Source organism: Solea senegalensis, linkage group LG7, assembly GCF_019176455.1.
Source record: "Solea senegalensis isolate Sse05_10M linkage group LG7, IFAPA_SoseM_1, whole genome shotgun sequence".
Classification (NCBI taxonomy): domain Eukaryota; kingdom Metazoa; phylum Chordata; class Actinopteri; order Pleuronectiformes; family Soleidae; genus Solea; species Solea senegalensis.
Genome location: NC_058027.1, coordinates 27463211 through 27488300, shown reverse-complemented (window position 1 = coordinate 27488300; position 25090 = coordinate 27463211). Strand labels below are relative to the sequence as shown.

Genomic DNA, 25090 nt, shown 5'->3' with positions numbered 1-25090 from the left:
GACAGAACCAGAACCAAAGATGTGCGGCATCTGCCTCGAAAGGTTGGGGTGAAAGGAAAACTGGGGACAGAGGAGAGGAGGGGGAGAGAAAGTGTGAAATGTGTAACGTAAGCATGGCGTAAATGTGACAAAAGCATGGCATAAATGTGACGTAAGTGTGGCGTAAATGTGATGGAAGCATGGTGTAAGCGTGATGTAAGCATGGCGTAAATGTGACGTAAGCATGGCGTAAATGTGACGTAAGCATGGCGTAAGTGTGACGTAAGCATGGCATAAATGTGACAGGCGAAGCGCGACGAAGTACGGCATAAAAAAATCAGTCAAAAAAGTCATAGTTTAGTATGTCATCCAAAATCAGTAAAAAAGTCATAGTATAGTATGTCGTCCAAAATCACTCAAAACAGTCATAGTGTAGTTAGGTCTTTGGGTCAATCATCTAAAAGGTCAAAGGGAGACCTGGCCAATACTGGTGTACACAAAAAGTTGACACAAAACCTTTACAAAAAAGTTTACAAAAAACAGTTTACACAAAACTTTGATACATTTGTCTGTAGTGTTGCCTTTTGTCTAAGAAAGAAAGAAAGACAACTCGTGTTAAAATGGAAATGGACTAAAGTGAGAATATTTGAAGATATTGTCTAATGTTTAGTTTCTGGTGCAACACTGATGTCGATGACTTCATTGTCTTGTCTTGACCACTAATAAAATGATCCATGACTAAAAAACAACCAAGCAAATGTCCAAGAACACAGGTGAATATTTAGGTTTCAACACACAACTATATATATGTTCTATTCAAGTGTATTTATCACAAACACAATTTGCCTTGAAGGGTTTTACAGTCTGTAATGCAAGTGACGCCCTCTGTCCTTAGACCTTTGACCGTCTGTCCTTAGACCAAAACTCTTTTTACAGGGGAAAAATGGGAGAAACCTCAGGAAGAGCCACAGAGGAGGGATCCCTCTCCCAGGATGGTAACATAAACTCATGATGTATTTCTTTATTGTCTTGTAATCACATGTGACAGAGGTGACTGCTGGGAACAGGTCTGAACCTGTGCTAAGAGTCTTAAGAGCGACGTCGGGTTGTAAGGGAAGAGTTTCTTTGTCTGCAGCCTCGTCACCACGGCGCCGACCTCTGACAGACAAACCACGGCTCTGGTTAACGTCTCACAGGAAGAGTTCTGTCCCGATACAGCAGCGTCCGTCAGTAATCTTGGTGCTTTCACATTAAAGGTAGGGTTTTGAGTTTCCGCACACACGGGAACCTCCATGTTCTCCGAGTCAGACTCATCAGAGCTTTCGTACGCCACGAGGCGAAGCCCGACGCCCACACCGCCACCTGTGGGCTGGACACGGGAGCTGCAGCCGGCTTCGTGTCTCTGCGTCGGTGGCGGCGTGCGACTGTGAGACGACGAGGCGACTTTTTCACACGCTGCGGCGAAACCCTGCCAGTCGGACGCAACCAACTTCAGGTAGCGCACAAAATATTCCAGAAAGCAGGTTTCCGTGGAGATGAGGAAGTCGAGGAGGAGGCTGTGGTCGAAGGAGACGCTCTGGAGCAGAGACAGGAAGTGGCAGTGAGGGTTGCAGCCCGACGCACAGGCCGCGTCCAGCGCCGCCAAATTATCCGACCCAGAACGGAGTCTGCAGGGAAGAGATCACGCACGGTGAAAACCTGTCCACACGTCGTCAGCTACAAACAAGTGTTTTCTTTTAATGATTAAATCATGTTTTCAGATTTCTCAGCTTCTTAAAATGTGAATATTTTCAGGTTTTTTTTGCTCCACATAAAGAAATCATTAAAAGTGAATAATTTGGGTTTTACAGACAAAAAAATGACATTAGAAAACATCATTATTTCGAGTTTGATCAACATTTTCTGACATTTTTTGGACCAAACGACGAGTCGATTAATCATGAAGCAATCAACACATTCATTTATTATGAAAATAATCACTTTTTTGTACTGTCACAGACACTTGTTATACATAAAAACCACACTACACTATAATAATGTGTTTCTAATGATTTGTTTTGTGCAGTCACAGATGGTTGAATGATGTCTTTTAAGTTTTTTTTGTATACTCACAGTGACAAGACAAATTCCCCCTTTTTGGAAAAATAAATGTTTCATTAATTCACTCAATATTCCGAAATCTAATTTTAGTCAAAACAGATTTTGACATTTAGAAGCTGGATCCGGCAGCCACAGGGGAAAACAAAGACAAACGGAAAAAGCAGATTTCAGCCACTTAACAAAAGGCTGGCTTCATAAAATCTACACCAGATTAAGTCTACGATATTATAAGAATATGTTTGCCACTTCAACTGTTAGACAATGTTTTCTCACTGCAAACTGAAGTGTGTAAAGTGGTCGCTCTCCCACACCAAAGTCCATACAGAAAATCAGCGTTTTTTTAGCTCACAGGGTCATGAGAGCTGCTGGAGATCTGCTGCTTTGTTTGGTAAAATTGTGTCATTGAAGTAAATCTGAGCAAAATATTTCAATAACAGAATTGACGAAAAGAACATTTGAACTTCCTGATAGAGGCAGCAGTGGATCACAACCCCTGTGTGCTGTGACGTAAACATCGCAGATTTTCTCAATGGAGTTTGGTGTGGGAGCGTAAGTGGTTTTACAAAATGACACAAACTTCCAATTTCCAGCTGGAAAAGGCCGCCTAAGAGTAAGATAAAAGGCTGAGAATATTCTTAAGATATAGACATGAGTGGATGTAGATTTTATGATGGGAGTCTTTTGCTTAGTGGCTAAAATGTGTTTTTTTCCCCCATGTTTTCACTAAGGACGAGCGTCCATATCTTCACACATGATGAAATCAGTGCTGACTCATACAACCACACTTCAAAATACCCAAACAAACCCTTTAATGTATATTTATTTCACTAATTTTCATTAAGAGAGTATTTATCTTAATTTACTTTTGGTCAGTATTACAGGGCTATTGAAATAAACTAATGGTTAATAAAAAAGTGCTTCAGTGTGGTGTTTTCTTCTTATTTCCACTTAAATAAAATCATATTTGTGCAGTGTTACACATCCCTTATATGACAAGTGGTTTTTTTGTTTGTTTTACCTGTGATGGAGGAAGATGCAGAGCGAGGCTTTGGCTGCCTCCATCATGTCGTCATCCTGCTCTCCAAACAGCAGAGGGAGCCAGCAGCACAGGTGAGTGACGGCGCTCAGCTGGACACTGCAGCGCCTCAGGAAAGTCCACAGTCTCTGCAGATACTCATACACCTCTGCGACTCCGTCTGCTGCTGCTGCTGAGAGACGGAGCACAGAGAATATGTGACAGGACTGCCCCCTGCTGTGGAAATAATGTAGTACAGGATGTCCAGAATTCCTCTCCCTACTACTTTTTGAGGCATATTTTTAAGACATTAATGTAGCTGCTTTGGCTGTGAATGCACCAGATTAGAGAGTTCACGCATCTGTAAACTGTAAGAATGTATCGTTTCTGTAAGAATGTCTTTCATATCTGATTAAAACAGGTTGTGTACCTGAAATATCACCAAATGATTAAGAAAACAAACAATAAAACAAGAACAAAAAAAAAGAAAGATGTACTTTTTTCTCATGACTACACTATCCTAAAAATATGTTGACATTTTTTTCTTTTCATGACACAGCCTTTTTTTTTTTAGACTGGAATCTTATAGTTTGTGAATCTCTTGAACCAGAGATTTTACATCACGGCACAGAGGAGTGGTTGATCCAAAAATGTGTTATCTTGTGATTTCTGTGTTTGAAATCCTTTGTTCAGATTTACCTCAATGACACACATTTACCAAACAAGGCAGCAGTAGACCAGCGGCTCCTGTGTCCCTGCAAGCTAAAAATGATGCTTTTGTCTATGGAGTATGGTGTGGAAGAGAAAATGGTTTTCAAACTTCAGTTTCTTGTTGGAAATGTCCGTCTATTAGTGAGATGAAGCCGTGAACATATTCTTAAGATATCGTAGACGTCAGCCAATGTAGATTTTAATCAGGTTAGCCTTTTTCTTGTGTTGCCACTGTTGTGAATGATGTATTTAAAGATCCTCACCTGCTCCTGCTCCAGCCGTTTGTACGTGAAGCTCCATGGACTTGAGGAGCAGCAGACTGACGGCTCTCAGCATCACACAGTCTGGTTTCTGACCTTCATCCACTCGAGTTCGTCTGGTTCCACCAAAGAACGACTCAGACTCCACCTGAACGCTCTGCAGCCACTCGGCAGCGACCGCCGTCAGCACAGTCTGAGCGAGCACGTTCACGTCAGAGCCGAGGCGCTCGCGTGTACTCGCTTCCCCCGACGTCCAGTCTTCCCCCGCCTTCTGAAGGACGGCTCTCTTCAGGAGCAGCATCGCTCGCTTCTTCACATAGTACTCTGAGGAGGAGGCGACGGCCGTGAGGAGAGCCGGCGCGTGAGCGTAAACCGACTTCTGACTCTTCAGACTGACGTCGCACGTCAACCCTGAAGCGGTCAGCGCCTCCAGCAGGTCCAGCAGGAGACAGAACGTGGTTCCCCAGTGTTCTCTGCTGCTGGTGAGGACCATCCAATGCTGCTTCTCCTCAGAGAGGAACGCTGAACACAGAGCACTCAGGGCGGAGTCGAACGCTGACACAAGTGTCCTGATGACCTCTGATGACACAAACACACGAGTACACGATGATTAGACAAATTCGTCTAATCAAAGATGATTAGACATTTCGTGAGTTAAAAAATCACTGATTTTCTCGTGTGGGAGAGTGAGTGGTTGACAAAGTCACACCGAGTTCATGTTTCCTGACTCAGGCTGGTGGAGATTTTTTCTTTATTAGGTCAGTGAAAACAGTTAAAGCCACTGACTTTACCTCGATGAGCTGTTTTGAGAAGTTTCTTCAAGACTTCAGTGAGTGACCACAGGCAGACGTCCAACTCAGCACCAGGAGCTGAACAGTGAAACACCTCCACACACTTCTGCTGCCACACCACACTGACTGCACCCTGAAAAATATGACGTTTATGTTCATTATCATACATAATTTCTCTATCAGGTCATGACAGAAGCTCCGAGGAGGATAATCTTAGTTTATTTTAGAGCAGACGTGTCCCTCTGTGAAATCACAACGTAATACTAATAATACAATAATATTAACTGTATTTGTATTTTAAGGCTGAAACATTTACTTGATTAATCAAATTTTAATCGATTACACAATTAATTGTCAACTATTTTGCGTGTTTTTTATACAGCCCACAGTAATAGTGTTTTTTCAAGAATTAAATCAAATCAAATCAATTCTGGTCTTTCGGCTTATTAAAAGTGAAAATGTATTGGTTTATTTTGCTCCATATAAAAAAGAAATCATTAAAAGTGAATCATTTTGGTTTGTGTACAAAACATATAACAAACTAGTAACTCACATTTTTATCCCCAAATTTCAGTCAGAGAATTAATCAATCATAACTTTCAACCAATAAAACAATTTTTTCTGTAAATAACTATAATTTGACAACTTAATCAATAAATAATAATGTGCTTTTATATTATTTTGTAAAACAGTGGATTTGAAAATTCATGGATATCCATAATAATTATTTTTTAGTATTAAAAAATATGATTTTGGCTGAAGAGCATCTACATACTGGTGTATTAACCATTACAGAAACCAATTTACCAGCTGTGGCTTTGGCTGGTGGTTCTAATGCATTTGTTAAGCACTGTGTAAAACAATGTTTGTGTGTGTGTGTTTGGGCCATAAAAGTGCCAAAAAGAGATAATTATGTAGTAGTTTATTACTCACAGATTTGAGGAGGTAATAGACGACGTATGTCGATGCACACTTTGCAGCCAGATGAGACACGATCTGCTCCTCACTGTGGAAGTGACGGACCTGTGGAAGAGTGGGATTATTAAAATTACAGACTGGAGCTGGAGCCAATCCCAGTTGACACAGGGTGATTTCTTGTCCAAACATGGTCAAAGTTGACATGGCACACACTGGTGACCTATGAAAGCCACTTGGCAAGCTTGAGACCTGTGAAGTGACCTAATGGACGGTTATAAGAATACTGACTGTATCAGTATCGAGAGATACTCAAGTTTGCAATATCAGTATCAGTATCATCTCAACACAGAAGCAGTTAATACTGGTTTAAAAGCCTCGGTCTACCTGAGGATTGTTGCTGACCATGTCCATCCCTGTGTGATCACAGTCACACATCTCATGACAATAAATTCATAAAAACTTTAAATGGCCTCCACAGTCACCAGGTGTTAAAAGAACAGATCACCATTGGAACATTCTGGAATAGGAGAACAACCGAGTGACATGTACCTAATAAAGTGGCTGCTGAGTGTAAAACAGTGATGTCTGAGGAGACAGTGAGACTCACCAGCTGCGTCATAAGGTCCATGTGGTGAAAGAGCAGGGACACAGCGTCCACACAGAACTGTGTGACGTCAGCAGGCTGGTCCTGGTCCTGGTCCTGGTTCAGCAGCGACACCATGTTCTCCACCAGAGTCACACTCATGCAGCTCAGTTCTCCTCTGCTATTCTTCTGCTGCTCCTGCTCCTCCTCAGCAGCAGGAGAACAACTCAATCCACACACGCAGGAAAATATCGCAGCGGCCACATCTGCGGAGCTTTGACGGGGACACGAACCCGCGTGGAAACACTTGAACACGTCCGTGAGAAGACTGAAGGAGTCAGTCATGCTGCTACTCACTACTTCTTTGAATGTTTTGGAGCTTCTTCTTCCTTGAGGTACTATGGCGGTTGGCAAACAACAAGTTGGCGCATGACCGCCACCACCTGGTATGGAGGTGTAGATCAAAATGTTTGAATAACTGCTTAAAAATACCTTAAATGAATTAAAATAAAATAGTATTCCAAGCTATATCCCCTCAATCATTTTCGCTGTTTAAAGAAACTGATATAATATTCCATAATATTCACTCAAGTTATTTTCTAAAATATCCAAACACGTCCTGATCCACACTCCTCACCAGTTGGTGGCAATAACGCGTCACTTCCTTGTTTTCCAACCGCCGATGAAACTGAGGAGAAGAAGAAGAAGAAGAGACTGTCTTGGTCAGCTGTGTGTGTGTGGTAAAAACAAGTGCGGATTTAAGTGACTTCTTTCACCTTATTTCACTCCAAAACACAGACTCGCGATGCCTGCGGTCTCTAAAGGAGACGGGATGCGGGGTCTGGCCGTGTTCATCTCAGACATCAGGAACTGTGAGTTTGTTAGTTTGGCACTTACTTCGCTTTTGAGCTACTGTAGTGGGCAAGTTGGCACGAAGTTGGTTTCTGGTTCGGGGGTTATGGGGAAACTGGACTCAACTGTCAAAAAAACACCCTGATCAGACAAACATTACAAACAGAAGGGAAGGGGACACAACTATTTAAATGTCGCTTCTTGCATTTTCACAAACAATACCAACATTTGAAATGTACAGATTTAAGTAAAACGGTTATTGTTCAGGACCTGGTCTAATACGGGTTAGCTGTAGCATGTAATCAAATGTCTCTTTTTGCGTCTTCATTTTTAAAACGCATGTTGTCCCTTAGTGTCGATGCATTTTAACGTTCTGAGAACAGATTTTCCCCTTAACTATCCCCTTAATTCTGGAACCAGAAACTAACTTCAGATGGTTAGCTCGCGGCTTGGCACTGTTGACTACGCTGAACCTTCACCTATGTTCAAACAATGTAAATATTTCTAGTACTTAACAACGTTTGCTCGTTCTGGTGTCACTTAAAAAGAGAAAAGTACTTTTTTATTATTAAAGACGGAGCCGCTCAGTTCGTTTTCTTACGCTGCTCCGTTAGTTAGCCGCTAGCTCCCTGAAGCTAACGTCATGTTGAAGGGCGTGGCACGCGCCGCTCAAAGTGGACATAAAGGAGCTAAACAGTGTTTTTTTATGATTTTAAATTAGTTTGTGTGTAAACACGTGATCCCAGCGGTGAAATGGTCACCTTCAACAAATGCGGCCAAGTCTCATGACCACCATTTACAACTTATCTGTCAAACGCTTGCGAGGAAAAGTTAAGCTAACGTCAAAAAGGACGCGTTCAGGTGACGTCATGACGTAATTTACTACTCTGGTTAAAGGGAGAGTTCAGGCTTTTTGTATGAGAGACATTATCAACTAGGGCTGCAACGATTATTCACTTAATCGATTATTAATCATTTAATCAGTTCAACAATGTGTTGTAGAGTTTCAAATATATTTGATAAACTTTTACAAGCTTTCATAAAATGTTCATAATTATGGACATTTGTATGCATTTTGGTCCAGATAAGATTTGCAGCGTCTCCAACACTGTGTTGAATTAATGCTGTGAAAATTTGAGGCTGATCTGAGGAAAGAAGTGTGCCCCTCACTCAGCACCACAAATGTGTACCTAAAAAAACTCGTCAGTGATTGTTGCAACTATGTTTACATATCATGCTGCTTCACTTTAAGGAATAAAAACACATAAAAAAAAGAGTTTACACCAAGTTTGTATTACATACACAAACATGCAAAAATGTCCCATATCTGTTCGCAGGTAAAAGTAAAGAGGCAGAAATTAAGAGGATAAACAAGGAACTGGCCAACATCCGCTCCAAGTTTAAAGGTAGGTAAACAAACCGTAAGATGAAGGTTTGGCATAGTTGTTTGAAGTACTGACAAAATCTGTAAGCTGTAAGCAGGAAACCAGGATGGGATATGAGATATGGATGCATGCTCTCAGTGAAAATTCAGCCTTTTGTAATTTTGTAAAAATATTCTAAACCGCCCCCTCTCCTACACCAAACTCCATAGATAAAACAATGATTTTAGCTTGTGTGGACAAAGGATCTGCAGGATACTGCTGCCTCGTTTATTAAGTTTATGAGTTGAGTCTGAAGGAAGGATTTCAAACACAGTGACAAAAGAACACATTTGAACCTAACTGATGGAGGCAGCAGTGGATCAACAACTCATGTGTGCTCGATGATTTACTCTATGGACTTTGGTGCTTTTGGTATGGGATTGATTCACAAAAAATAGACAAACTTTCCAGTTTACAGTTGGAAAAGGCCATCTTATGTGAGGGAAAAAACTGACATATTCTTAAATTATCATAGACTTAAGCTCATGTAAAAAAAATTTAGGTGAGTGTTTCAGAAAGCGGCTAGAATGAGTTTCTCCTTGCATCCGCTCTGACATCCTGTCTGATGCTGGATCTAGTTGCTGACTATGTGTCAATACCTAATAACTACCAGACATTGAAAAAAAAAAATCTGAATGAATTCATTAAGTGACACATTTTTGTGGATGACGTGCAGTTAACAGTTTCCATGAATAACATTTCACAACACTGGAAACTGAGACAGCGAATGTGACATGGCCTCCTTGTCTGACTTGGCATTCATGCACCTCTTTGAATGTGTTTGTGTATGTGTAATCTTCACATGTGTGGACAGGAGACAAGGCTCTCGATGGCTACAGCAAGAAAAAGTACGTCTGCAAGCTGCTCTTCATCTTTCTTCTGGGCCATGATATCGACTTTGGACACATGGAGGCCGTCAACCTCCTCAGCTCCAACAAATACACAGAGAAACAGATTGTAAGTGTGTCCTGCTCACTTTTTATGCATGGGACAATAGGAAGGTTTAATGTCACAGTTATTCTAACCAAAATAATGTCAATTTTTGAGATGGATTGTGAAATTGTGCTTTAAAAAAGTAAAATGTTCTATACTTATAAACTAATAGTTTTGGTTTTTAAAAGGATACAAAGGAAACTGATGGCACCAGAAGGCGTGCAGGTCACTTTGACGTATTGCATGTTGTAAAGATCACACAAACCTCTCGTCGTCAGGGTTACCTGTTCATCTCGGTGCTGGTGAACTCTAACAGCGACCTGATCCGTCTCATCAACAATGGCATCAAGAACGACCTGAACAGCCGCAATCCGACCTTCATGAACCTGGCCCTGCACTGCATCGCCAACGTGGGCAGCAGAGAAATGGCAGAGGCCTTCGCTTCAGACATCCCCAGAATCCTGGTGGCAGGGTTTGTACAAACATTAACATAAAATATACTACAATATTACACATCTCTGGATTCCACGTCATAAAATCGTTGATTTCCTCTATGGAGTAAGTTGTTTACAAACTTCAGTTACCGCTCAGAAAACACTGTCAAACCAAGACATGGATGTGTCCCTGATAGCGTCCTTGTCTCCAGATGTTTTCCGGCCTCATTCAACCACTCTAAAAAAAAAACAAAAAAAAAACAACAAATGCTGAACTTTCCCTTTTACGATTATAATATATAAATAGAATAAAATATCTTGCGTTTCTTCTGCCAGGGACACGATGGACAGCGTGAAGCAGAGCGCAGCACTGTGTCTGCTACGACTCAACCGGACGTCACCTGACCTGGTCCCCATGGGTGAGTGGACGGCACGAGTTGTCCACCTGCTCAACGACCAGCACCTGGTGAGATCTATCGTCAACAATTAACATTATACTAGATTATATTCTACATTTATACACTGGTTTACACCTGGAAAAAAGTAGTTTAGGGACTTAGTTACACTGTAAAATGCATGCATAATTAATAATACATGATTTCATGTTGATGCAAATGACAGGAAAGATGTTAAATGGTTGAACAAAGTGACTTAAATTTAATTTTACAGTGTGCAGTCAGTGAGGGAAAGACTGAAGTTACTGTTCCAGCTCATTATGGCTTTTGTACACTAAAGGAAGCCACTCAGGCTGCAGAAATCAATTTGTTAATCAACTATTAATCGAGTTCTCTTAAAGTGCACATCGATCAGTTATGAAAACCTTTGTTAGTTGCAGCCCTAGAAGCCACTGCAAGTGACATACAGCCCTCCCTAATTAAAATGCCTTTGTTCTGACGCGGTTTTTCTGCGTCTGTTTTCAGGGCGTGGTAACAGCAGCCACCAGCCTCATCACCACTCTGGCCCAGAAAAGTCCCGATGACTTCAAAACATCTGTCGCACTGTCCGTGGCCCGGCTCAGCAGGGTGGGTCTCCATCTGTCTATAATGTCTCACGTTGTCCTCTCGAGTCTCCCGTGTCAAGTTGTCTTTTCCTGTGTGTGTGTGTGTGTGTTTGTTTGTGTTTCCAGATCGTGACGTCGGCGTCCATCGATCTACAGGACTATACGTACTATTTTGTTGCGGCACCGTGGCTGTCTGTGAAGCTGCTGCGCCTCCTCCAGTGCTACCCTCCACCTGGTACGGAACAGAACAGCAACCAGTTTAGAAACGTGTGCCACATTTACTTCTGTCAAACGTAGCCTGAGATTTTACCACAGGGAAACCAGCAGCAGCAGCACAGGCTTCTAGAGGCTGTAACGTCTCTCAGATGGTGCTACATTTTTTGAGAGGTTGTAGAGGCGAGGATGTGACTTTACATCCACAGACTGTTCACAGTGAGGCCTGTTGTCGTTGCAGAGGATGCATCGCTGCGGAGTCGCCTCACAGAGTGTCTGGAGACCATCCTCAACAAAGCCCAGGAGCCACCCAAGTCCAAGAAGGTCCAGCACTCCAACGCAAAGAACGCCGTCCTGTTTGAAGCCATCTCCCTCATCATCCACCATGACAGGTCTCTGGAATATCAGGGATTTACAGGGGTGTCATTTGTGCCCGGGGTTTAAGTCAAACATGGCCGCCATCGGGGAGAAGAGATTTTAAAATCTCACCAGATAAATGACAGCTTAAATCTCTGGTATTTTAAGATGATACAGCTGTGTTAAGACAGCTGTTTGCCACACAACACTGCAGTATGTGTCACTCTGTAAAGTGCTTATTCTCCCACACCAAAGTTCATAGAGAGAATCAGCATTTTAAGCTTGTAGGGAAACAGGAGCTGCTGGTCTACTGCTGTGGGAAAGTGAGCAGTCTACAAAGCTTAAACAAACACTAAAATAATCCAGTTAGCTTAATCTTACACTAAGTTTTACCTTGTGTCCGTGTTAGCAGCTACATTTTCAGTGAGAACGAGCCCTAAAAATGTGTTGCATAACAGTGGCAGTTATCTTAGCCATCCCTTTAATTCCCTGTCTGAACAGGCGTTATTGTCACAGGGGAGGTCGATGTTTACAGTCCAACAAATGAAACATGTCATTAAAAACACGCAGAGCAGAGCCTGAATCAGCAAGGATTCAGTTATGTTTTATGTTGAAATATCACATCACGACACAGGGGGAAAAACACAGGGATTAACCTTCCTGTGTTGTGCTGTTTTTTATTTTGATTTTACATGCACTGTAATTGATTGTGTTGTCCTGTCACTCAGCGAGCCCACCCTGCTGGTACGAGCCTGTAACCAGCTGGGCCAGTTTCTGCAGCACAGGGAGACCAACCTTCGTTACTTGGCGTTGGAGAGTATGTGCATGCTGGCCAGCTCCGAGTTCTCTCATGAGGCCGTGAAGACGCACATGGAAACGGTGATCAATGCCTTAAAGGTGAGTCCTCGGTCTGTTGGTGGCGTCTGTGCTGTCAATCCCCCCTTGTGCCGAGAAGCAGCTTGAGAAACGGACGCAAGGAAACACAAAAAAACAAAAAAACACTTAAAAGAATAAAAAGTTCACCTGTTTCAGTCTACAATATCTGAAAAATATGTTAAATGCTCACTGTTAGAAGAATTTTGGGGCGAGTTATAAAACGTTCAATCTCCAACACCAAACCCCATAGAGAAAATCAACGATTTAACATCACGGCACACAGGAGTGGTTGATCCACTGCTGCGTCCATCAGGAAGTTCAAATGTGTTATTTTGTGACTTCCGAGTTTTAAATCCTTTGTTCAGATTGACCTCAGTGACACAAAGTGACCACACGAGGCAGCAGTAGATCAGCAGCTCCTGTGTCCCTGTGAGCTAAAATCACTGATTTTCTTTGTGGGGTTTGGTGTGGTGCATGAGCAGGTTACAGAAAATCTCACAGCGAAATAAAGATGCAAATATGTAGTACTAATATCATAGATGGAAGCTGACATGTAGTTTATAAGGGGAACGTTATATTAAGTCACTAAAGTAATTTTTTCCTTGTTTCCCAGCAATGACAAACCTAAAAAAAGAAAACCTGACTCATCCCTTTTTAAATTGTCTCTTCTAAACAGACGGAGCGAGACGTGAGTGTACGTCAGCGGGCTGTCGATCTCCTCTATGCCATGTGCGACCGCAGCAACGCCAAGCAGATTGTGGCAGAGATGCTGACCTACCTGGAAAACGCCGACTACTCCATCAGAGAGGAGATTGTGGGTTTTTTTTTTTAAATCACCAGGGCTCATCTTTGACTCCCTGCCTGCGTGTCACTTCCTCTCACTCACTGCCGCTCATTTCTCCAGGTGCTGAAGGTGGCGATCCTGGCGGAGAAGTACGCCGTGGACTACACGTGGTACGTGGACACCATCCTCAATCTCATCCGCATCGCGGGCGACTACGTCAGTGAGGAGGTTTGGTACCGCGTCATCCAGATTGTCATAAACCGAGACGACGTCCAGGGCTACGCAGCCAAGACTGTCTTTGAGGTGAGTCTCCTGCCACACTGAACCTTTACTTTGGTAAAGTCACGTTTGGATCACAACACACGGCATACAGGAGTTTTTGATCTACTGCTGCCTCCCATTATTAAGTTCACATATATAGTTTTGTGATTCATTCATGATTACTTCAGTGAAAAAAAACGACTGAATGAGGCAGCAGAGCAGTAAACAAACAACTCCTGTTTCCCCAAGAGCTAAAAATCACAGATTTTCTCCATGGCCGTTGGTGTGAGAAAGTCCTTGGTTGACAGAGTGACACAAAGTCTTAAGTTAAGAAGCTAAAATCTGCTGTTTGTCAGTACCTCATACAACCACACTGCAGAAAACCCTTAATTATCCCCTTAACATAATGCTGTTGTGCTTTGTGAACCCTTGCAGGCGCTGCAGGCTCCTGCCTGCCATGAGAACCTGGTCAAGGTGGGCGGTTACATCCTGGGAGAGTTTGGTAACCTCATCGCTGGTGACTCACGATCCAGGTTAAAAAAACAAAAACTGATGTGATGCAAAACTTGAACTACTCCAAGATGAGTAACAACGAGTGACAACCACATTGTGTTTTCTTCTGCTTCTTCTTCAGTCCTCTGGTCCAGTTCAACCTTCTTCACTCCAAGTTCCACCTCTGCTCGGTGCCGACGCGTGCACTGCTGCTGTCCGCCTACATCAAGTTCATTAACCTGTTTCCAGAGGTGAAGATTACGATCCAGGACGTGCTGCGCTCAGACAGCCAACTCCGCAATGCCGACGTGGAGCTTCAGCAGAGAGCCGTCGAGTACCTGAGGCTCAGCTGCATCGCCAGCACCGACATACTGGTCTGAGGGAAACATTATTTTCATTTAAATGTCTTGTCTTGGTTGGCGTAGCTGAGCTTTGGCGCAGTTAAGAGTAACACCGTTACTCTCTGCTCTCCGTTTCTCCGCTCAGGCCACAGTCTTAGAGGAAATGCCGCCGTTCCCAGAGAGGGAGTCGTCCATCCTGGCCAAGCTGAAGAAGAAGAAGGGCAGAGGAAACCTGCCCGTCATCGACGACACCCGGCGGAACGTCAACGGCAACGTTGAACACGCCGAGAAAACCGAAGCACCGAACCAGGTCTCTGCTTGCGTTTCATCCACAATAAAACTCTCTAAGAACTGTGTCCTCCTTATCCCACCACTAGAGGGCAGGCTCTCACAAACATCAGCTGTTTAATGTTACTAAACAAAAGACATTACTTCCCATCACTGCTGCTTTGTTTCTTCTATATTCTTCTCTTATTTTCTGCATTTTCTTGATCTTTATCTGTACCTGTTCCTCCTCCTGTCCCTTTTTCTTCCTCCACCAGTCTTCTCCTTCACTGTCGGCAGAGTTCTTCCCTATCAACAGACCCCGCCCTGTCTCTAGTCCCAACCTGCTCTCTGCTGGCACCACGGTATATGGAAATCTAGAAACACACCATTATATTAGTACATTTTTTAAAATATACATTTTCACAGATTCATCTTTTGTTCCTCACAGATCTGCACGAATATCACCCAGTACTCATTTTAAACATGTTCTTCTAATGAAAATGAGAATGATGATGTAAAAATGACCATTCCCTCTGATATCGCAAACCATATCGCAATTCCTGTCAAAATAATTCGCAATTAGATATTTAGTCAAAACTGTTCGACCATAAGAAAAACAATAGGATTTCAGCCACTTCATTAAAGACTCGCCTTATGAAATCTATCTTAGGTTAAGTCTGTTAAGACATCTGAAGGATAATTTCACTGCTTAATCTCACCTTTCTGCATGGAGTTTGCATGTTCTCCCCGTGTGTGCGTGGGTTCTCTCCGGGTTCTCCGGCTTCCTCCCACAGTCCAAAAACATGCAATGTGGGGATAGGTAAATTGGACACTCTAAATTGACCGTAGGAGTGAGTGTGAGTGTGAATGGTTGTTTGTCTCTAGCTGTGTGTGTGTGGCCCTGCGATGGACTGGCGAACTGTCCAGGGTGTAACCCGCCCATCGCCCGATGTAGCTGAGATTGGCACAGCACTCCCCGCGATAAAGCGTTGGATAATGACTGAAACTGAAGTTTGTGAACCGCTTACTCTCCCACACCAAACTCCATACAGAAAATGTGCAATTTTAGCTCACGGGGACAGGAGTAGAGCTGCTGGTCTACTGCTGCCTCGTGTGGTCAGTTTGTGTCGCTGAGGTAGAATTTAAAAAGGATTTTAAACCCAAATAATCAAAAAATAAAATTTTTGAACTTACTAATGAAGGCAGCAGTGGATCAATAACTCCTGTGTGCCGTGATGTAAAATCAGCCATTTTCTCTATGGACGTTGGTGCGGGAGAGAAAGTCGTTTACTGTCCAATATAAAAGTAAAATGAAGTGGTGAACATATTTTTAAGATGACAAAGACTTATATTTCATAAAAATCAGCCTGAACCATCCCTTTTTAAAGATGATGTTTGCTGCCGTTTCCCTCTCAGGTTTCCACCCCGTCCTTCACTGATCTGCTGAATCTAAACTCAGCGCCTGGACCTGGAGGCAACCTGCTGGTCGACGTCTTTTCTGACAACGCGGCTCTTTCATCCACAGACGTGTGCGAGGAGAACTTTTCCCGGTGAGACCTGAACTGCGAGCATGTAGAGGTCACACATACAGTGAAAATAATCCACTATCAATGAATCTGGTGATTACTTTCTGGATTAATCGAGTCGTTGTTTGGTCTATAAAATGGCAGAAATGTTGAAAGCTCGATGTCCTTGTGTCTAAATTCCAGGTTTGTTTGTAAGAACAACGGCGTCATCTTTGAGAACCAGCTTTTACAGATTGGTCTGAAGTCTGAGTACAGGCAGAACCTGGGTGAGCAGCGTGACAACACAACTCATTCATCGACACACTATTTATGTGACCATGAATTCATTATCAATTTAATAAGTGGGATTAGCAACATTATTGCAGTAGTTGTAAAATGAGGTCTTCAGTTCATAATCCACCTTCAGTTGTTTCATGTTACGTGCACATGTGGCATTTGTGTCCAAATGCTGTTACTTAAGTTACCGAGAAATGTTACAAAATGTTTTTAACAAGCTTTCATTCCACTAATTAGCGATATAAAATAAAATACATGTTTTTAGTTTAGAGATAACAGAAAGTAGAACCACACTCATCGGGTTTCCGGTAACAGCTTGGCTATAAAATGAGCTTACAGTCATTATTCTCGTAAAATAAAATACAGGTTTTTATGATTTTCTTTCCTTCTTTAATTAACTGTATAAAATATGTCATTGTCATTCAACATTAGTGGTAATGCCAAACAAATCAGGTTCGGTGTGATAAAACTAAACTGTGATTGTTGTTCTGCAGGACGCATGTACGTTTTCTACGGGAACAAGACGTCGACGCAGTTCCTGAGCTTCACCTCATCAGTGACCAACAATGACACTCTCAAAACTCATATCCTTTCTGCCGCTGCGCGACGCACTCAGCGCTTCCCTTGTGTTGACTTAAAGGGGTAGTTGAGGTTGTTGCATATTCCGTGTGACTGGAAAATTAAATATTGGAGCCACTTTTCTTTAAGGGCCCTGCTGAATAAGGTCTGTATCTGTCAGATATGTTCACTGCTTTTTAGGCGGCATTTTTAAAACATAAATCTAATGTTCGTCAACGGCTAAGTCTCCCACACCAAAGTCCATGGACAAAATCAGCGATTTTCTTTGAATGACCGACACCCTCAGCTTAGTGTCCTTGACTCGTTCTCTCCACAGCTGAATATGCATGTGAAGACGGTCGATCCAGTGATAGAAGGCGGGGCTCAGGTGCAGCAGATCCTCAACATGGAATGCGTGTCAGATTTCACAGAGGCACCGGTACTCAAAGTCCAGTTCAGGTCAGTTTCATCCGAGCTCATAGGGGTTTGTTTTTTTCTGGATATTTTGAGTTTCATGTGTGAATCTGTGTGTGTGTGTGTGTTTGTGTGTGTGGACAGGTACGGTGGAATGCTGCAGAACCTCGCAGTCAAACTCCCCGTGATGCTCAACAAGTTTTTTCAGCCCACGGAGATGACGTCGCAAGACTTCTTCCAACGCTGGAAACAGTTGGGAGCGTAAGTCTCATTTTAACGTCCGCGATACTCGGCTGTTTGTGATAGTCTCTGTCAGAAACAACTCAATTTCATAGAGTCGTAAATCAGTAATACCAAGTTAGTATTGTCACTATAGACAGTGCTTTACTTTTATCTGTGGTTCCCAAACACTGGGTCTTTTGTGTTGTTTTACTGAATAAAATGAGGTTGTGATTAATTTATCAAACATCTCTTTTGAAATGATTTGCTTACCAATTCAAAAACGAGATTGGGTGTTCCAGTCAGTCTCTACATCACACACAACTTTACCGTAGTTTGACATCTTTAAAATGTATGATAGTATAATAGAACATGTGAGAAACACTGCTCTAGATTATTATAGGGTATGGTTAGTAAGTGTAGGCTGCACAATTAATTGCATAAAAATCAAAAGTGTAAAACGACTAAGACTGCAGTTAATTAAAGAGATAACATGTCTGCGGGAATTTACCTGCCCAATGAGAAAGTGTTTTGTTTTGTAGACAGAATTGAATTAACAAACACACACCCACCGATCCACTAGGGTTCTACAATTACTCCATTATTAAATCGATTACAAAATTTGATTATTCGTGTTTTCTAAAGAATTAAAACCAATTTCTGAGATTTTCCAGCTTCTTAAATGTGAATATCGTTTGGTTTCTTTGCTCAACGAAACTAAGAAATCATTAAAACTGACTCATGTTGGTTTGTGGACAAAAGCAAGACATTTGAGAACATTTATGAACCAAACGATTACTCGGTTAATCGAGAAAATAATCGACAGATTAATCGAGACTTCTTGTGGTCCAAGCAACGAGGACAAGACCAAAAGTTCTGAAAATAAATATTTTTATTGTAACATACTTCAAAATAACTGCTTGTGAAATAGCGCCGTTTTAGTATTACAAACATATTCTGAATGACAAATAAATAAAGCTCATTCTTTACTTATTGTTCTCTCCTAACAAAAACAACCAGTAAGAGTACCATTAAAGTATCAGTTAGCAGCATCGATAAAAGAAACCTTAAAGATACCCATCCCTATGAGGTACCTGGGTAAACACACACGCTGTCACCATAGACTGAACAATTACTGATTTATTTAATCTTTCCTTACATTTTTCAATTCAATTTATGCTATTATTTTTTTTTAATTTATTTTCTTCAACTATTTATGCTGTACTAACTTTTCTCCCGCTATTTTTTCTCCATTGTAAATGTATGGAACGAGTCCCAAAAGCACATTAATTCTAGTTTCTGTGGGGAAACTCTGGGAGGGGGAGCGAGGGATCGGGTTAAGAGGGGAAGGAAGAGTGGTGGAAATCTACAACTTTGAACTGTGATCTTGGAGCTTTGAGGTGTGGAGGGCAACGGCATCGCACGTCTTGCTGTGCAGCCTGCCGAGGAGGGGGAGGATGGGTTGAGGGGAAAATGCTGGGAGTGAGGTCATCAGCAGGACCATGGGAGGAAGGCGGGGTAAATTCAGAGCTTCGAGGGAGTCTGCCTCCCTCCGATTCCCTTAATTTGCTGGAGGAACTGTTTCCACGCTTTCTTCTTTTTCCGTTTGCTCTGCATCTCGTTGACCACATTCTCCAGGTTGGTCATCCTCTCCATCACCTCCTGTGTCGCTGCCTCGGCCTGCGCAGCGGACAGTCTGGAGTTTTCCTTTTCGTCGTCGTCGTCATCGTCGTCCGCGTTCTTGCTGTCTCCTTCGCCGCGAAGGGAGCACTCCAGCTCTTGGACCTTTTGCTGCAGCTGGGTCATCTCGTCGTCTTTCTCCACGATCAGACCCAGCAGCTCTGTCCTCAGACTCTCCAGCTCTTTGATCATGAGGCGATTCTTGCGCTTCTCCACGTTGTGCTTCATCTCCATCTCAACCATGAGCCGGTTAAACTCGAACTTGGGCATCTGAACCAAGACCTCTTGAGGGCTTTCGGTCTCTGCCGCAGCCACGGCCATCTCTGCAGACTGCTCCTCACGGTAGTAGGTGGAGAGCGTCCACTTCTCCATGTCAATGTTTTCAGAGCAGGTGTTCATGAAGAGCTTTTTATTCAGAACCGGATTCTTGTACACTGAGATATTTGGGAGCAGTTTCTCTTCTTCTCGTCGTTGCTCACTCGTTTCTCTTGACCCTGAAAGGTTTGGAGGTGTGTGACGCATCACAACCTTTGAAGGTTTGAAGCACTGATGACAACACAAGGCACATGTGTCGTCATACCATCAAAGCCACAGAAGGAGGTGATGTTGTGAAGTCACGGGTTGAGATTTACCGAGATAATTTGGAGAATATCCAGAAGATGGCACAGTAAAAAAATGTTTTATTGTAAGTTAACGCCAGTTTGCATGATGTTGCATTACAGCTATGTCGGCAGGAAAAGCTTCCACAGAAATTACATTCACTGCACACTGTAAATACAGAGATTCAGCAGAATAAAAAGTATGGAAACTGCCTGATCAGACATTATTCAGGACCTGTAGCAGTAACATCATCAACTTTCTTGTAAACTTTGCCTCATTTTATTAAGGGGAACGCTTAGACATCGCAAAGTATGTACAAATAAATAGAACAATTGGGTCTTTGGTGATCCGGTAAAATGTCCCCCTTGTTTGTTGCCTTAAGAACGTAAAAGAAAAACATTGTGTCGTGAAAGTTCTGTTTGGATAAGGCCCGAAATCCAGGTTACAACCCATCCAGACAAACCGACCTAGTTTTCCCGTCTGTGTGAATCGTATCATTCAAAACCTCAAACAGAGCTAATGGTCATTTTCAAACTCTAACCCTCATTACAGGAAGTGAAGTCACTCAGTGTCTTCTCTTTGTGTTTCCTCAGACCAGAGCAAGAGGTTCAGAAAATCTTCAAAGCCAAACTTCCAATGGACACAGAGGTCACCAAGGCCAAGGTAAAAACTGTTTTTCTCTGTTTGGGAGAATGAGTGGATTACAAACTTCAGATACACCGATGTGCAGATGTATCTGAATTGGATAATCCTAATTTATTGTACTTGTAGTTAAAGGGTAATGTATTTAATTTCCCAAAGAATTAATGTATTATTGTTTTAGTTCAAGGGTTATTCATTTTATTATTTTATTTCAAATATTATTATTTAACATATCTTAATTTGAACATTGCTGTGTTATATTATGTTGTGTGTATTTTGTACCATTTGTGTTGCTCTGAATGTTTAAAAAATAAATCCAGAGAAACTCAGTATTTGTACTCTTGAGTACTTGAGTAGTCTTTTCACTGCATACTTTTTTACTCTTACTCGAGTCATTATTTTCATGAGTACTTTTATTTCTACTTGAGTAATTATTATCTTAAAGTAACAGTACTTTTACTTGAGTCGTTTTCTTTGGCTACTCTACCCACCTCTGGTCAACATGAGCAAATGTAGTAGTAATTATTTAATCTATAAAACATCTCTTAAAAATGACATTAGGTTGTGTAAAATAATGTCAGTTTTATTTGTAAATATAGTATAGAATTGTAAAGTTTGTGTTTGTTTCTCTGTCAATGATGTTGAAGATCATAGGGTTCGGCGTGGCCCTGTTGGACCGGGTCGACCCTAATCCAGAAAACTTCGTTGGAGCTGGAGTCATTCACACTAAGAGCATTCAGGTCGGCTGTCTGCTGCGACTGGAGCCCAATGCACAAGCACAGGTGAGGCGCGCACACACACACACACACACACACACACACACACACACACTGAGTGTGTATAACGGTGTGTAACTGTGTGTTTGTTGTGTGTGTGTGTGCAGATGTACCGTCTGACCCTCAGGACCAGCAGAGAGTCTGTGTCTCGGCGACTGTGCGACCTTCTCTCTGAACAGTTTTAGACTCTTTTGCTCTCCTCTGACTGGAAGTGACGGATTGTACTGTGTACATTATTTTTATGATTGTTATTATTCTGCTCATTTTTCCCACACAGCTTTACTAATATGTCTCTGGTTTAAGCCTGGATTTTTGCATGTGTGTGTGTGTTATCTGTAGGGATAGGTATGGAGAGCCAGTTCTAAAGAGTTCTTCATTGGTCAGTACCAAAGTATCTATTAGCATCTGGACAAACGGTGCTGCTTATGTTTATTCTCTGGAATCAGAAAAACACTAACCGCAGTTTGCTCGCACTTTATATTTCCCAGCGTCGTGCAGTTACTTTTCATGTCGCGCTGCGTCGTTCACTCTCGGATGAAAGCTTTAAAGTTTGGACTTGTGTTGTTACGCTGTGCACAGTTTGCATTTTCCACTTCCCATTTGACCCCGAACAAAACTGCCAGCGTTGTGCGTTTACTCCTCATGTTGCACAGCACTGTTGTTCACTCTCCAGTCATCACAAGACTGGACTCGCTTTGCTAAATTTAGCACAAATGCAGCGACAGTTTGGTCAGATTTTCCACTTCCTAACCTTCCCCTAATTATGACAAAAACTGCCAGCGTTGCGTCGTGTTTACTCCTCATGTTGCACTGCACTGTTATTCACTCTCCTGTCACCGCAAAGGCTTTAAAGTTTGAACTCGCTTTGCTAAAGTTAGCGCAGAAAATTATTTTTTCGCAACAAAGATGCGACGCATTAAGTGGAAATTCGGGCTAACACTTACAACCCAGCAAAACACTAATGCTGCTTTTCCATTGTACAGTTCTACCACTCAGCTCGACACTACTCAGTTTGGTATCAGTCACGTCGTTTTCCGTGACTTCATAGTTCGGCAGAGTCAACGTGTGGGCGGAGTCATTGCATCATGGTTTTCTATGGGACAAACTAGTGACTCTTAAAACAGTTGTTTTGGATGTAAGTGAATCGTTAGAATCAGTGGATTAAAAAGATTTGTTCACAGAATCGTTCAGGAACGAGCAGCGACTCAGTCCGACACAGTCACTGAACTGAAATACCACTGAGCGGCAGTGGTGTCGCTAAATACACCAGACTCCTCTCCTCTATGGACATTTTAGTTAAAATTTTTTTACTAAATTTCCTTTACTAAATGTTGGAGATTAACTTAATGTTTTCAGGGATTTTTAAGTCTTTTAACTGATCTACAGTTGGACATTGTTGGCTTTGATTGTTGTGTCGGACGTCGCTCTCACAACGCTTCCAGTGACGACTCAATGACCAATGAGTAGCCGGCAGTCTGTCTGCGTCACATTTTAGTATCGGCTCAGCTCGCAGGTACTTCCACCAGGTACCATCAGTGATGGAAAAGCAAAACGAATGAGTCGAGTCGTGCTAGAAGTATAAAATGGAAAAGCACTACCAAGTTGCTACTGTTAGCATCACTTTTAACAAACTAAATAATCCTGAGCACCGAATTTCTGGGTAAGCAATACTTTAAAGCCGCTATCGCACAATGAAATTCCGTCGGGTCGGGTCTGTCAAATATTAGCAACGCGAGAATAAATAGAATCGTGCAAAGGCCTTTTATTTAGACATTATTTCAGACTTCAGAGTCACATCTATGACTGGACTGCGATCTTAACGCGTTCTGTTCCTCTATGACGACGATCGGATGCTTGTCCGCAGACGTCGATTTCTGTTTGCAAGAAAATAATGATGTTTTTCAAGAGCCTGAATGTCAGTGAGAGTGCCGGGTAGAAAATAATCAAAACTCTACTTGTGCTGCTGTGACATGAAAAAAAGAAGAAGAAAGATTTGAACCATTATGAAAGAAATGATGATGAAAGTGTTAAAGGGATACATCAGGTTTTTTCTTTTTAAAGTGTGTTTATGTTGAGGTACTGACGTGGTCTTTGTTTTCATGATGTTGACTTCACATTTGTGCCTTTGAACCTTTTGTGACTGTCAAGAACAAAACAAGTCCTTCATGTAGCCAAACTGGTCGTATTGTTATATTTCAATAACATATGGTGTATTTTCTCTCTTTTATATAAAAATCTATTTTTAATCACAACTTTGATGTTTTGAGTCCAAAGGTGAAAAAACACTTCCTGTCGTCATATGTGTGCCGCTTTTTGCTTTTTGTACCATTTTTCTTTTGATTTGTTACAATAATCAAATCATTTATCCTATATTTATCCTCACGCAGAGATAAGGGGTCAAAACTTTTCTTTCAGGAGCCTTTTGACTATTTTTACATGTTTGGCAAAACAGTTATCTGGACCTCAAAAGCTTTACTGTGAAACTTCTGTGTTCCATGTTCTAACAAACGTGTGCATAACCTGTGTTCACCGTCATTTAGAGTAGATTCATAAGGTTTCACATTTAAAAAGGGATAGTTGGTTTGTGTGGTTGTATGAGGTAACGACGCATACTTAGCATACTCTGCAGACAACTATCCTGGTTTTAATTATTTAATCTGTCAGTTTCAGTCTATTATATGTTAATAAAATGTACACTGCTTTGTTTCACCGTCTAACAAAGTTTTCCAACAGGAAACTCAGTTTGTGTCGCTTTGTAAAAGTTCAGACATGTTACTTTACGACTGCTGGGTCTGAAATACTTTGTTCAGTTGTATGTTGGGCACAACAACATACCAAACGAGGCTTTCTGGTGTCCCCATAAAGCTGAAAACACAGATTTCCTTCATGATTTTTGGCACAGGGGATTGAGGCGTTTACAAACTTCAGTTTTCTGTTACAAAACCCTAACAGTGAGACGAGGCAACGGACACGTGCGTAAGATATTGAGATATATACTAAGACTTAAGTTGATGTCGATTTCAATATGTGAATGTCTCTGTAGGGGGCGCTCACAGTGCAGTCAACACTGTGTCAGCACCTCATACAACCACTTCCAACTCTACTATAGTTTAGTTATGTAATAATAACATTAACAGTTCATTGCAACTTCAAATGCCAGATTATTAGATGTTTCAGAATAAAAGATGATGAAAGTCTTGTCATGCGGGAGCCTCGCTGGATTATGTGTTTATCTCGCTGGATTATGTGTTTATCTCGCTGGATTCATGACCATAACGCTGCTGTCACTCATGTCCACTTGTCAACTTCCAGCTGAATTTTAGTTAACTTAAGTTAACAGCATTCACAAACCCCTCCTTTTAGCCAACTTTGAGCTAACTCAGCTGTGTTCTGGTAAAGATTTAGCACATTTTGTTTAGCAACTTTTGGCTAAAGCATTGACCATCTCTTTGGCTAACTTAAAATGGTCCTTTAGCTAACATTTAGCAACATTTTGCCAACTTTTGGCTAACTTGCTGTCCATCAATGCTGTTAGCATTACACTGCCTCCATTTTATGTAGCTTCATGAACACATCAGGTTAGCTAGCTAGTAGGGTTGCTAACATGTCACAGAATAAGGGACACAACCAAATCTACTCATTTCAATGTAATTTTGGACCACAACATAGATGAGTTTGCTCACACACACACGTTTCGAGGCCTAGCACATGATACGATAATAGACACTCAGCTGCTGCATTTCTTTCACAAATTGATGCAACATTGACAAAGAACATTTACCTTTAGCTTGCGTTTTCTTCTTTTGCA

The 25090-nt window shown here is 41.9% G+C and overlaps 2 protein-coding genes across 4 annotated transcripts; one reads left to right on the top strand and one right to left on the bottom strand.

The window, feature by feature from the left end:
• Positions 1-496: 496 nt before the first annotated feature.
• lins1 (lines homolog 1) lies at positions 497-7040 on the bottom strand. 2 transcript variants are annotated; one of them, XM_044031096.1, is made up of 7 exons: positions 6995-7040; positions 6382-6800; positions 5790-5879; positions 4857-4989; positions 4069-4644; positions 3098-3287; positions 497-1646 (listed from the first exon to the last, which is right to left on the bottom strand). In XM_044031096.1, the coding sequence occupies exons 2-7, from the start codon at positions 6700-6702 to the stop codon at positions 1001-1003; spliced, it is 1956 nt and encodes a 651-aa protein (XP_043887031.1). In that variant the 5' UTR covers positions 6703-6800; positions 6995-7040; the 3' UTR covers positions 497-1000. The 2 variants fall into 2 exon arrangements, with proteins under 2 accessions (XP_043887031.1, XP_043887032.1); XM_044031097.1 differs by having other exon boundaries at positions 3098-3284.
• A 16-nt stretch (positions 7041-7056) lies between these two features.
• Positions 7057-24492, top strand: LOC122772799 (AP-2 complex subunit alpha-2-like). 2 transcript variants are annotated; one of them, XM_044031088.1, is made up of 23 exons: positions 7057-7229; positions 8547-8615; positions 9448-9590; positions 9845-10038; positions 10337-10466; positions 10921-11022; positions 11127-11235; positions 11455-11605; positions 12299-12467; positions 13123-13260; positions 13351-13533; positions 13927-14024; positions 14126-14357; positions 14470-14634; positions 14867-14953; positions 16008-16141; positions 16301-16383; positions 16888-16977; positions 17287-17410; positions 17510-17626; positions 20458-20527; positions 21154-21288; positions 21390-24492. In XM_044031088.1, exons 1-23 carry the CDS (start codon positions 7163-7165, stop codon positions 21465-21467), a joined length of 2868 nt encoding a protein of 955 aa, XP_043887023.1. In that variant the 5' UTR covers positions 7057-7162; the 3' UTR covers positions 21468-24492. The 2 variants fall into 2 exon arrangements, with proteins under 2 accessions (XP_043887023.1, XP_043887022.1); XM_044031087.1 differs by lacking the exon at positions 14867-14953.
• The last annotated feature ends 598 nt before the right edge of the window (positions 24493-25090 follow it).

Bases quoted from the DNA above. Each gene is read 5' to 3' on its own strand.
- lins1 (XM_044031096.1), bottom strand. From the start codon at position 6,702: ATGACTGACTCCTTCAGTCTTCTCACGGACGTGTTCAAGTGTTTCCAC. The intron at 5,880-6,381 runs GTGAGTCTCACT...ACTCTTCCACAG, and splicing joins TGGACCTTATGACGCAGCTG to GTCCGTCACTTCCACAGTGA. The intron at 1,647-3,097 runs GTAAAACAAACA...TCTTCCCTGCAG, and splicing joins TGCATCTTCCTCCATCACAG to ACTCCGTTCTGGGTCGGATA.
- LOC122772799 (XM_044031088.1), top strand. From the start codon at position 7,163: ATGCCTGCGGTCTCTAAAGGAGACGGGATGCGGGGTCTGGCCGTGTTC. The intron at 9,591-9,844 runs GTAAGTGTGTCC...TCTCGTCGTCAG, and splicing joins AATACACAGAGAAACAGATT to GGTTACCTGTTCATCTCGGT. The intron at 16,384-16,887 runs GTGAGCAGCGTG...GTTGTTCTGCAG, and splicing joins TGAGTACAGGCAGAACCTGG to GACGCATGTACGTTTTCTAC.